The sequence below is a fragment of the Python bivittatus genome, unplaced genomic scaffold (assembly GCF_059951505.1).
Source record: "Python bivittatus isolate LINGU-HERP-01145 unplaced genomic scaffold, Pbiv_v1 ctg000020_np1212, whole genome shotgun sequence".
Taxonomy (NCBI): Eukaryota; Metazoa; Chordata; class Lepidosauria; order Squamata; family Pythonidae; genus Python; species Python bivittatus.
In genome coordinates this window covers 85,370,539-85,384,645 of record NW_028277030.1, presented here as the reverse complement: position 1 = coordinate 85,384,645, position 14,107 = coordinate 85,370,539, and the positions used below count along the sequence as shown (strand labels likewise).

General features: G+C 38.7%; 1 protein-coding gene across 1 annotated transcript in view; it reads right to left on the bottom strand.

Moving 5' to 3' along the window:
• KIF25 (kinesin family member 25) overlaps positions 1–14,107 on the bottom strand; it is a 37,335-nt gene that overhangs the window by 17,352 nt on the left and 5,876 nt on the right. Inside the window, exons 6-8 of the mRNA XM_088151107.1 lie at positions 11,157–11,245; positions 8,382–8,424; positions 3,204–3,271 (exon numbers count right to left, since the gene is read on the bottom strand). Coding sequence (XP_088007233.1) covers positions 3,204–3,271; positions 8,382–8,424; positions 11,157–11,245 — 200 coding nt within the window. The remainder of the gene's footprint in view (positions 1–3,203; positions 3,272–8,381; positions 8,425–11,156; positions 11,246–14,107) is intronic.

Genomic DNA, 14,107 nt, shown 5'->3' with positions numbered 1-14,107 from the left:
CGTTTTAAACCGAGGGCAACCGAAGGGTTCATTTTATAACTTAGTTGACTAGCCTTGCCCTTTCCTTTTTTTCCCTTTTTAAAATTACTATTTTAGCTGCCCAGAGTCCCCTATTGTGGGGGAGACGGGCGGTGGAGAAATCCAATAAATAAAAAAATAAAAAAATAAAATTATGTTTATTCAAGTCTGAGGTTATTTCATTAACTCTGATGTATTTACAACTTTATTAATTCATGCATGATTAAATTCAAACAATAAAAATAGGAGATACCCATTCTGTTCCTTAAAATACTACAACTAAGGGGGAAAAGGGGAAAATTGATGTCATAATTCTCTGTAAGGCTAATGAGTGCAATGAGTGTCTTAATCTGATGCAAGTCCTAAAGCATTCATTTTTTCCTCTTAAAATCTTCCAAAATGTACAGAAAAAAGTTCAAAAAGTTTGGCCACTCCCAATCTCACTGGATCATATGTGGCTCAGAGGCTTCACTTCATGCAACCCTGCTTCAGCTAATGTGTAACCCATAACTGAATTAATTTCATTTATTGGAGTGGTTCCCCCAATTCACCTTCCAGCTAACACTGATAATGCACTGAATGCTTAGGCAGAAATATGTGAAAGCCAGTAACCCTTTCCAGCTTTCAATTCAGACAAAAATAGCATCTTATTCGATCACAGGCGACAGAATTAGGGTATGGACCAGCATGTCATTCAACAGCAGCATCAGTGGGTTGGGGTAAATAAGATAACTGGCAGAAGAGGGAACAACATAAGATGCTCAATCACCCTTCCCCAGTTCAGGCTGGCTAACCTATTTCTTTAACTGCCATTGTTGCCAGCTACCCTAATACCTGCCATAGTGTTGTGTCATCTTTATTATTATTTTAATTCTTATACCTTGCTATTACGTTATTGCACAAAGATTTGAAATTTGGGGTGAAAAAGAAAAACAGCAGACAATTTTAGAAAACATCCTAAAACTCCTAATAGCAGAAGTCTGTCTGTGTACTATTTAACAATGTGAATTTTCCTTTACAAAACTCTTCTACTTTAATCCTGTGAAATATCTTAAGGTCCAGCATAAACTATTAGAAGATATTTGCATGGAAGAAGCATATTACATCTGACATCCCACCAGATTGGGCATGCTATGGGTCCCGTCGGCTAGGGAGTTACATTTGGTGGGTCCTAGGTGGTGGGCCTTTTTGCCCACTTTATAGAATATCCTCCCCCTCCCCAAAGTGAGGCTGGCTCCATCCCTGTTGATTTTCCAGAAGTCCCTCAAAACCTGGTTGTGCCATCAGGCCTGGGGACCCCAGGAGACTGGTAAGATGGTAAGGTGGCTCCGTTGTTATTAACACCTGTTCTTAGCCTAATATCTGTTCTTTTTTCGTCTTGTTTTTTAAAGTTTTTAATAACGACAACAACAGCAATTGCTTTTTATATATTGTTTTTACCCTTGTTGTTACACTGCCCAGAGTCGCTTGTTTGTGAGATGGGCAGCCATATAAATTTGATGAATAAATAAATATTAACTTAACCTTATGCTCATAAGCATTCAAAATCTGTTTTACTGAAACAGAAAGATGAATGAAAAAACAGCCATCCCAGGGTACCATTAGTAAAAAAAAAAAAAAAAGGCATATCACCCATTTTCTCACCTCCATGTTTCTGCCACATGGTTTTTAATACTACAATAATTACATTCTGAAATTTAAAAGCATCATTTTAAAAAGAAGATTGTAATGTATCTAAACATGTATCAAATACTAAATAGCTAAAGATATTTTTTTTTCTGAAATGGAATCAAGTATTTTGATGATTGCTATTTCCCTTAATAATGCTAAAAAATACATTTGTGAAGAACCTTACGCGGTACTATTTACAATATAAGAATAAGCTATGCAGGACACTAACAAATTAGATGCATTCTTGAGGGAACATTATTGTGTTAAATCTTTTTTGGGGGAGGATCTGTGCATGTACAAAAATATACACTGACCCATATTTTAGTACTATATAGCTATAGATTTCTATATGAGAATTTAGAAAGATTGTTACTTCCTCCATTATGGTGCTGGGTTCTGAATACTAGTTAGGTTTTATGTGTAACACAAGTGTGTGCTCTGCCAAAAGCATTCTATATGGAAATTCTTTCTATTGATTCCCCCCAAAACAAGGGATGTAGAACAGGTAAAGCAATAGATTTTATTAGGCCATAAATGATTTATTGATTTAAAAAAGGTGAAAACTTGGAAAAAAGCAAGAGTAACTAAAAATACATGTTAAATGAATCCAAATTTCTAAACATCATATTTTTCCTAGGCCAACTGAAACTGTACAAAACTGCTGCAAGCTTTATAGTTTCAAGAATTTTTGGTCAGGGAGGTTGATAAGGGAGGAAAAAAACATCATCTTTGGTTGAAATCCATATACTTTTCTGCTTTCCACGTGGCTCAAGAAATCCGTTCACGTATATGGCTGTATTAGTCGTAACATTCATCACATGAACATACTACTCTATAGAGCAGTGATGGCGAATCTTTTGGGCGTGGCATGTCAAAAATTTGGAAAATGCCTAATTTGACTCTGCTGGCGTGTCATCCCTGCCCCCCTGAACAAAAGAGAAACAATTCTTTACATATTCATTTATTTAAAAAAAACCAGTCCAATCATGCGTGGTGCTACGTATTACACAAAGAAACATCAAATAATTACAAAAATAAAATTCGAGTAACACAAACTCTGTTTTTTTTTTGGTAACTCAAACAGGGAGAGTAGTTGTTGTTGGGTGTTGGCAAACACTGGCGTGTCACCTAAAACGTTGTGGCGTGTCATCTTTGATGCGCGTGTCATAGGTTCACCATCACTGGTATAGAGGAAGAGTTCACCTGCTGCAGATTGTTTGTGAAGGGGGATGTCATTTGAACAACAGCTTAATTCTGGAGGTGACACAATTATGTATTTAAAAACTAACCCTACATTCTACAACATTCAAAGAAATGGAAATAAAGCCATCTGCTTTTTCTCTTTAGAGAGAGCTTGGAATTCTTATTTGTTCCAAATTTTAAACCTGGATGATTAAAGAGGAAGTCCCAAAAGGAATCTTGGGATAGTAACCGACTTGTTATCAGTTCCCATTCCAATCCTATTTTCTTTTAAAAAAACAACGCGCACCACAATTGCTCTTGAGACCACCCACCTTTCAAACTGGTATGTCTTGTTTATCAAAGCATGACCAGGACGGCTGCACTTTACTAAGATGGTTTCCTAGCCAAAAAGAAAGAAAGGGTGGAAACAATTAGAACATGTATCATTAAAGTCTAAATGAAAGAAAAAAAGTATGTTTAAAGGTTTGCCACAAAGTCAGAATTTTAAGAACTTCCAAATGGCAGAAGCCACATAGCTATTTCCTGCCTTCGAAACATGGATTGGCAGGGCCGCAGCCGGGAGAGATGGGGAGGTGGGTATTGGGTGCTGCAGTGCGAGCTCCCACACACAGTTGTGTGAGGTTGGTCCTCATCCTTTTCTGTATTTCTACCCCAATTACACATTTAAGTTAGAGGGAAGACTATGCAATGTAGCCGTACTTCGTAGAAGACTATGACTCAGGCCTGGGAAGATGAGCTCCTTACCAGCTTCAGCTCATCTCCTTATTTTGCTCTCAGCTCTTGGAGACCAGGGAAGACTCTCAACTTTAAGGGAGACCAGAGCAGAGAATGTTTTTTTTTCCAAGTGGAATATATGTTTAATAAATATATGAATAATAATAATAATAATAACAAAAGTCTGGATAGTGGACATTGCAATACCTGGAGAGAGCAAAATAGAAGAGAAAGAACTGGAGAAAATCACAAAATACAAACATCTGCAAATAGAAGAGAATAGACTAAAAAGTAGAATGGTAGTAGCAGAAGCCAGAATCACTATTAACCCATGTTCATTCCCAAAACAGGCATCCTCCCCTCTATCTTCTCCTCAGAATGAACAAATTCCTCTAACTGAAAGACAAGAGGAACTGAAATAAAAAATAACTGAGCATCTAGAACAGCACAAAAACCAGAGTCTGCAATGAAGCTTGTTAGCAAAACAAAAAACAAAAAACAAAAAAACACTAGCACAAGTATTAAAAGATGCCAATACTGTAATATCAAATATAAGCACCAGCAAACAAGAAAAAAAGCCAAACAATGCACCACCAAAATGGAAGATCAGGTTGGAAAATAAGATCAGCGTGCTAAGTTCAGATACGAGCAGGCTAGAACAGATGAAAGAAAAGAAGCTGAGGAACAAGAAGACCAAAGAATTCCTGATCAAGAAATATCACCGAGAGACAAGGAAGACCAAGGAAATACTGGAAATAATAAAGCAGCAAATAACAGTCGTAGCCAAGAAAATCAGCAGATACAAAGCTCGAATTGCACACTCCACACAGAATCTCCAATCTCAGTTGAATCAGAAATGCTTCTTTTTTTAAAATAAGAACGTTATTATATTGTATTTCAAGATATAACCAGAGCAGAGGATGTTGTAGGAGTTTCCATGTTTGTTTGTTTGTTTTAAAAAAACAACTAATAACAGGGAACAACCTGAAAAAAATTACCAGTTTTGGGAATGAGCCAAACCAAAAGATGGGAAAGATTCTCATCTTGAAGGTGAGACATAAATAATTAAAATATTCCTGTATTTATTTATTAATTCAATTTATATGGCCACCCATCTTAAATTCATGACTCTGGGCAGCTTACAAGTAAAATGTATGTAAAAACAAGAAGCAATATAAAAAACTCATTTATGTATCTCAGCTGCTGATTGTACTTGTATTTCATTTGTACTGTATAGGTTATATTTATTGATATTTACCATATTAAAAATTAAAATTAACACATTCGCTGCTGCTACTGCTTCTCATAATTGCTTGATGGGATTTTAATATTGTATTATTTTTCAACACAGATTGGCAAATAATTTTGATTTCGAGGACCCCTGAGAGAGTCTTGGGGGACCCCCAGGGTCCGAGGACCACACGTTAAGAAACGCTGATCTAAGGAGCAGGCATCAATTTTTCTGTATAAAGATTTACTGCAAGGTTGCAATTGTAAATATACTTACTAGGAACTAAACCTCACTGGATACAGAGGGACTTACAGAGTCAATTTCTATGGCCACATTAAAAATTACTCAAGGCAGCTCACATTGGATTAAAAATTTCATTAAAACAATAAACTAAAGGACTGAATACAGCAATAGCAGAAAAAGAAAATTCCAGCAACCAAACTGCCTGGGCTCAGGGGCTGCTCAAAAATTCCATTTTTTAACGCTTTCCTGAATGACAGCAAGATCAGGGCCAAACAGACCTGGGGTGGGGGGTGGGGTGGGGGAAATGCTATTCCAGAAGCAGGACCGGGATACGCTATCATAGGAAAACACACCCACATACATTTCCATTGTCTATGTCAAGCAGGCATATTTTATTGATTTTATTTATTTATTAAATTTATATGCTACCCATCTCCCCCAAAGGATGACTCTGGGCAGCTCACAATTAAAATCAAACCTCAAAAACTGTTAAAAATATAAATATTCACATTAAATTAGCTAAAAAAAAAATCATACTGTATAAAAAGAGTATATACATAAAAAAATTCAATATTGCCAATATTGAACTTTGCACAGCTGGACTAGGCTGATCAAGTTCTGCTACCGTGAATCTACCCAGTAACACTACATGCTTTAATACTCGAGAAACGCTGTTGATTAAATTACGTATTTTAGCTCTTGCTAACAAAGCAGGAAGCAGCATTGCAAAGCAAATGAAAACAAGAGAAAGAAATGGAAAGGAAAAGCAAGCCTCTGCTCTTTTAAATTGATCAAATCAATATTTCATTTTGAATTAGTAAGGTAAGATATTGCCACGGCAATAGCTCTCTCTCATTCCTTTGAGTGCAGTAGCCAAAATCATCCACAGGAAAATAAGATTTCTAAGGCTTTACAAGGATGAATGAGGTCCAATGAAGCCCTGTGCTTTCCTTTTCAATAAAAACCTAAACCGTATTTTAAATCTCTGGAACTGAAGTCTTGGTTATCAAGCCAAAATACACAAGACCCTAGAAGAGAGGAAATCACTTGCTCTTCTAGCAAATAAACAAAGTGGAAATAACTTTTAATTTTATTTACCACAGACTTTCAAAAATCTTTGGGCCTCCCCAAATCCAAAGTAATTTTGGCCAACTGTATTGTTTCAAATCAGTTTCTGCTTGCAGTTTTGGAGCGACTGAAAGGAGAAGAGCTGGCCAATTTACTGTTGAAATAAACTCTGCCTATTTTCACCAGCAAATTAATCTCCATTGAAATTGTATAGTTCAGTGATATTTGAGAGGAGGCAATATCAATTGGCAAAGGAGGGTTTTGTGGAAGCTCTCACTTTTTGAAGCTGAAACCCTTCAATGCTTTTCAGGAATAGTGGTTTTTTCAGTCAAGATTAAAATGATTTACACTCTGCTGATTCAGATATAAAACAACATCTACAGTACCAGATTTGGCTTGGTATTGCTAGTTTCTGACCTTTCTTGGAGAATCTTCATCTTCCAAGTTTTTAAGGAAATGTTGGGCAGACACATTAACCCAAATGCATTTGATAAAGGCTCTCACTTTTTTTTTCAGCAGCTGATTCAGAGGGATTCAGCTCTGTGAGCAACAGAGACCAAATCTCAGAATCTTCCATTCGTGCAGAATGATCAAAAACAGGAAGAATGGCCCACAGACAATTTTCATCTAACTTTGGGCCAAATTAGGTGGTGAGTGCAAACAAGCCTGGAGCCAAATTTGGGCCACTGATAATGAAATGATACCAGCCCATGTGGGGGAACCTCAAGGTTGCAGAACAGTTTAAAAAAATCTTATTACTAATGAACTTGAGTTGGCAACTGACCTCCAAAGCCTAAGGAGGGCTGAGCATAAATGGAATTCTGAACGTCAGTTGGAAACAGAGGAGACAGAAACAACCAGAGGTGAGAGGAAGGGAACTGAATATGCTAAGGGTGGTCTTCTCTGAAACCTTGAATACAAGGGAAGAATACAGGACAAAACGTTGTTGCAAGTCTCATTAACCAACATGAGAATGGATGTTCGCTTGACCTTTGCATGCTGGCTGGGCAAATCTGTAGCTCAGCATAGGAACAAAAATTGTCCATATGCCCCATGATATGGATTGATTGATTGATTATGTGCCATCATCCCAAGTGACCTTTCGGCCATTTATATTAAATAATAAGTAGAACAAATCAAAGACTGCAATAATATGACTATGTTGTGTTTCTGAATCATGTTTCTAAACTTTGGCTTGTTTCTAATCTATGCATGATTCTGGAGACTTTTTAAAATGAAGGGTAGCATTACAATATCTTAAATATATAAATAAATATTTCAAGGTACGTGAGGGAAAGCACCAGTGAGTTGTGCATTTTTCCTGCTTCTCACAAGATGTGCAGACTGTTTCTGAACCTGCATGTATCACTTCTTTTGAGGGAAAGACATGCAAACCCCTCCTTTATACATCCCATAATTAGAAATAGAGGTAAATGCAAGCCAGTTATTCTTCCCCTTTGGCTTTTTGGTCTAACAGGCAAAAGAGGATAGGCCCAAGCACATTCCAAGATTGTTCTACTGGACATGTATGAGAATACACATGAGAGAACCTAAAGCACTACCAGAGGCATGCTTTGTTTATAGAAGGTTCCTGGTTCAGTTCCCAGCATCTCCCCTTAAAAAAGAATAAAGAAGCAACTAATGAAGCTAAAGTAATTCCAGAAGAATTGTAATCGGTTAGAATAATTGATACCCTAATGGTCAGACTCAATAGATATGCATAAATCTGCTAAAGGGCACCTTCCTGTTGCCTTTTCAATGCTCTCATACAAGGAAAAGCTGGCTACATCTCTACCTGAAATAGATAAGCTGAAGCATCTGTCTGAAAAACCCCCAAACAGTAAAACCTGAATTAAAAGTGCCTTCTTAGCATATCACGTCAAGCCTTTCAAATGTTAGTTCTTGGTAACAGGATTAATTAATATTGGAATGCCATCTGGATTTGCAGTTCAGCTCCCAAAATCTTCTGGGAATTAAACCAGGTTGCTTTGATGCGCTTGAAAGCAAGGTTTGGTAAGCAGCCACGTTTCACTCCTGAGGCAACACATTTGCCATGGCACAGCATCAGAGAAGCAAAGGGAAGGAAGGCTGAAGAGATGTCTTGATCAAGAGATTATGTTACTGACAGGATTCAGGGAAGTGATTTAGTGGCCCAAGTGCTGCATCTGAGCTTTAAGCATTTTTGCTTAGCTATGGGAGGACTGAGAATGTAAAAGCAGCTGAGAATACTCACATCATCTGTTGCACAGATCACGTTTTCTGAAATGCTTATCTGCCTTTTAAAGAGAAAATATATGCATATATATATTTAAATTAGAAAACCACACTGAAGATATTGAAGATCAAGATCAATTACATGAGTGCCACAAAGAAGTCAAGCACCCTCAGTTCCATCATTTTTCATGACACCTATTCTACAGGGCAACATGTCCATCCTTTGCTTCTTCCTGCGATTCCTGTGTTGACCTTCTAGCTTGAAAGAGATTACCTTTTTTGTCAAAAATTCTAAGCCCTTATTTCCTCTGCTTGCCAATAAAAGGCATGTGAGGAACTGGAGGGAAGGATGGAGGCAGGGTTGGATTAATCACTAAGCTAAGCAAGCTCCAGGAATGAACTTGAGCTCCAACTGAATATATTTCCCAGATGTAGAAATTCTCAGACAACTTCATGCTCATGTTCCTTCTTACACAGGAGCTTCTTTAACACTCCCTGAAGTTCTGAATATTGTGCCTCAGGCTTACCGACTGGCCATACTCCTAACAGGGAAAAAGGTAAGGTGGTATCTAAATTCCTTCTGTAGATAAATACAAAGGCTAGCAGCTTTTATGATGGAATCTGTGTTGGGTCAAAATAACATATGAAACTACTCCAATTTAGGGGGCAGCTTATTAGAAGTAAATAGCAACTTCAGAGGAGATGTGAATTAGGTTTGTGGCATGGAGATAAAGAAGAAAAAAAACCCTTTCCCTCTCATCATGATCACAATCAACAGCCCTTTTCCTCCTACTATTTATAACTTAAAAATGGGGAGGTCCAAACTATATATTTAAAATTAATGCAATATTGCAACAGTGCCAGCACATTTGGTATACCAAACAACAGAATACAACCTTAAATAAGATAGGAAGCAGTAATGTGCAACTGCAGGCCTGTTGTGCTAATGCTGGGAGGAGCTGAAGTTGAAAAAATGTGCAGCTTAGATTAGGAAGGGCCTAATAATCTTATATCCTTTGATGTGATAAATATCTGCAGCATCTGGGTATAAACATTTGGAATGACACTGATTTCCAATTGTTCCAACTGAGCAGCTGGGTGTGTTGCTACTTGAAGGCAATCATTCCCTTTGGAGACCCCAAGGGTCAGCATTACATGACTTTCCCCTCCTAATTGTAACAGTAGTACATGATGTTAGCATTAGCAACTAAATGTAAATACATCCTTCTCAAGCACATAAGCCAGGGTTTATCTGAGTGGATTATGAAATAGAAGCTGTTCTATTCTACTAGATATATACAACAAGGTGAAGCAGTGTAGAAGTGAAACTGGAAGAAAGAGATGTTTGTGTTCAATGTCATGTGACATTTTGGAATTCTGCTTTTCCTTTCTTACACTGATATGGTGGGATACACCCACTCCCTCAGATGTAATGGAAATCAAATTTGAGATGACTTTGTTTGCCCACTCCCCCAACTGTCAATCCTGGAGTATGGGAAGGATTACCCCATGTTTCCTTTCGGCATTTGCCTGATCCTTTGTTCTGACCATGCACCAATTCAGAGTAACCAAAAGGGTAATGTAGAAACATTTCTATCACCATGGTTGACCAGAAGAGAAACCCAAAGGCAGGACCCATTCAGTCTTGTATTCCTCTCTACTCTAAATCTGGTAAGCATAATGTCAAAGCCAAGGATTAGCCAATTCTCTGGGATTAGTGGGAGGCAGTAAGCATTGTTGTCAGGCCCACTACTTCCAAGTTCAGCTGTTGAGTACTGACAGAATTAAAACCAAAATAGGACAACTGAATGAAAACAGAGGGAATAAGAGAAGACACTCTCCATGTGATGAACAAAAAATGAAAAATGCAGCAGTTGGTAGAACACAGAAAACTCTGGTTCATCCCAAGAAGCTAAGAAGGTCAGCCCTGGGAAATACTTGGATGGGAAATCCCCAGGAAATCCCAGGGCTATAGGCTAGACTGGGAAGTTGACAAGCATCCTGGGGAAAGGCAGTGGCAAAATATTTCACGGTTGTTGCCAAGAAAACTTCATAGAGATAGATATTCATGTATAAATGAATGGATTTTTTTATTATGGCCAAAGCCCAGGAACATAAAATAGCCTGCTAGAGCAAAACATCCAGACTGTAATACAACAAAAAATAAAACAGAGAGAAGTATCAAAACAATAGAGGATCATATATTTCTGCTGGAGGGGGAGTGGATTACCAGTTTAGCTGAATTCTCCTCCTTCTCTATGTTGCACTCAACTTTCTGCCTGTCTATCTGCAGGTAAACAGGCTAGAAGAAATTCATTAGGGAACACTAAAAGGTTTATTAAAAGGGCACAAGAAATTTATGCCTAGACCCTTGTAAAAGTAGAGCAAATGTCCAACTGGTAGTAGAAGTCATAAGGGCAGGTATGCTCCACCTAAAAGGGTGACATGTTCATACAATCATCAGGAGTTCAGCCCAACTTAAAAGAGACTTGACCTTTAACAGTAAACCAGAAAGTCTTCCACAGGATGCAAAACCTTGGAAACTAAATAATATTTTCATGCCCAGGAGAACAATTAGCATGCTTGTTTATTTGCTTAAGTTGCTTAGATTTATACTCTACCTGGCTTATGATAAAGACCTTATATGCTTGAAGGTAAATCTCAAATTGTAGCTTTATAAAATCAGTATCTACCTTAATAAAAGTTTCAATGAAGGATGAAGACCTTTAAATTTCTTTGCCAGGAAAGCTATCAATGAATCATTTATTATCACCACATTGACTAAACAAATTACCTGTCTTCCATGGCTGATTCCTCAGGAGCTGCATCAAATGGTAACAATGGACGGATTCTGCAGTGCACTCTGATGTTGCCTCTTAGCTCCTGGAGTTGCAACACAGAAACCTAATTATTATTATTTATTGATAACATGCAAATCCAGCATTCTTCCAGGAACACACTGCTGCATAGATAATGTTTAAAATGACAGAATGTATAAGAGCACCTCACGATCTGACACTAAACACATTTATTTGGCAGTAAACCTCAGGAACTTGAGTAGAAGAGTAGACTGCTTATTGTTAAGGATCCTCAATCAAGTTACTATAAACAGGTGAGAAGAGAACGGCAGGTTTGGAGCTGAAGAAAATATTTTCCAGTTAAATTATGACATTATACAGCTAGCAGTTTTTACAGATTGTTTGCAGAAAGCAAAATATCCTTCAATTCAAACACAACTGTGTGAGCTTCACAAGTGCTTTTATACAAGTGGTGAAATGTGCACAAGCCACAAATTCACCATCTTCAGAGTCTCAATTTCGTTTTTGTTTTAATCAAATGCTAGCCCTTTGGGTTGTTCAAATACACCAGAAAATACAGTCAGGTCCAGAAATATTGGGACATCGACACAATTCTAACATCTTTGGCTCTATATACCACCACAATGGATTTGGAATGAAACAACCACAATATGCCTTAACTGCAGACTGTCAGCTTTAATTTGAGGGTATGTACATCCAACTCAGGTGAACGGTGTAGGAATTACAACAGTTTGCATATGTGCCCCCCACTTGTTAAGGGACCAAAAGTAATGGGACAATTGGCTTCTCAGCTGTTCCATGGCCAGGTGTGTGATATTCCCTCAGTACCCCAATTACAATATGCAGATGAAAGGCCCAGAGTTCATTTCAAGTGTGCTATTTGCATGTGGAATCTGTTGCTGTCAACTCTCAAGATGAGATCCAAAGAGCTGTCACTATCAGTGAAGCAAGCCATCATTAGGCTGAAGAAACAAAACAAACCCATCAGAGAGATAGCAGGAACATTAGGCGTGGCCAAAACAACTGTTTGGAACATTCTCAAAAAGAAGGAATGCACCGGTGAGCTCAGCAACACCAAAAGACCCGGGAGACAACGGAAAACAACTGTGGTGGATGACCGAAGAATCCTTTCCCTGGTGAAGAAAACACCCTTCACAACAGTTGGCCAGATCAAGAACACACTCCAGGAGGTAGGTGTATGTGTGTCAAAGTCAACAATCAAAAGAAGACTTCACCAGAGTGAATACAGAGGGTTCACCACAAGATGTAAACCATTGGTGAGCCTCAAAACAGGAAGGCCAGATTAGAGTTTGCCAAACGACATCTAAAAAAGCCTTCACAGTTCTGGAACAACATCCTATGGACAGATGAGACCAAGATCAACTTGTACCAGAGTGATGGGAAGAGAAGAGTATGGAGAAGGAAAGGAACTGCTCATGATCCTAAGCATACCATCTCATCAGTGAAGCATGGTGGTGGTAGTGTCATGGCGTGGGCATGTATGGCTGCCAATGGAACTGGTTCTCTTGTATTTATTGATGATGTGACTGCTGACAAAAGCAGCAGGATGAATTCTGCAGTGTTTCGGGCAATATTATCTGCTCACATTCAGCCAAATGCTGCAGAACTCATTGGACGGCGCTTCACAGTACAGATGGACAATGACCCAAAGCATACTGCAAAAGCAACCAAAGAGTTTTTGAAGGGACAGAAGTGGAATGTTATGCAATGGCCAAGTCAATCACCTGACCTGAATCCCATTGAGCATGCATTTCACTTGCTGAAGACAAAACTGGCACAAATGATTGGTAACTGGCTGACACACGGTTTAAAATGGAAGATGGTTTTCTTTATGCTTTTTATGTTATTGTTTGTTTGTGTTTGTTGTAAAAAATAAAAAATTTATTAAAAAAAAAAAAACTGAAGGGAAAATGCCCCAAGAACAAGCAGGAACTGAAGACAGTTGCAGTAGAGGCCTGGCAGAGCATCACCAGGGATGAAACCCAGCGTCTGGTGATGTCTATGCGTTCCAGGCTTCAGGCTGTGATTGACTGCAACGGATTTGCAACCAAGTATTAAAAAGGGAAAGTTTGATTTATGATTATTATTCTGTCCCATTACTTTTGGTCCCTTAACAAGTGGGGGGCACATATGCAAACTGTTGTAATTCCTACACCGTTCACCTGAGTTGGATGTTTTTTTGTTTGTTTTTTAATCTGCGCTCAGTCGTTACCGACTCTGCAGTGACTGCTTGGACGAGTCCTTGCAGTTTTCAAGGCAAGGTGTTTCGGAAGTGGTTTGTCAGAGCCTCCTTCCTAGAGCAGAGCCCAGCTGGCGAGTGCAGGAGGCAGAGTTTCTGTTGCTTTGCGCCCTTTTTGGGTGAGCGCAGTTTCGCGCTTACCAGCAACTGCTCCTGACTCCTTTTGCAAGGCGCCGCCAGCATTTTTCCTCCCACCAGAGTGAGAGTACCCATTTATCTACTCATGTGAGTTTTCGAACTGTTGGGTTGACAGGAACTGGGGAGGAAACAGGAGCTCACCCTGTTAACGCGAAGGCTGGACTCGAACCGCTGAAGCGTCGACCATTTCTGGCTGGCAACTTTCAGCGTCATTAAGCCACTGCACCACCACGTCCCCCCGAGTTGGATGTGCATACCCTCAAATTAAAGCTGACAGTCTGCAGTTAAGGCACATTATGTTTGTTTCATTCCAAATCCATTGTGGTGGTGTATAGAGCCAAAGATGTTAGAATTGTGTCGATGTCCCAATATTTCTGGACTTGACTGTATGTTGGGAAAGCCAACCCTTGATGGTGCCAACTCATTTATAGGCTGACTGAAGGTACTGAGTTGGTTGGTTTACAGACTGTATAGGTAATAGTTTGCTTAACTGTAATTTGTTGAAAAAAATCACAATGATCACTTTCA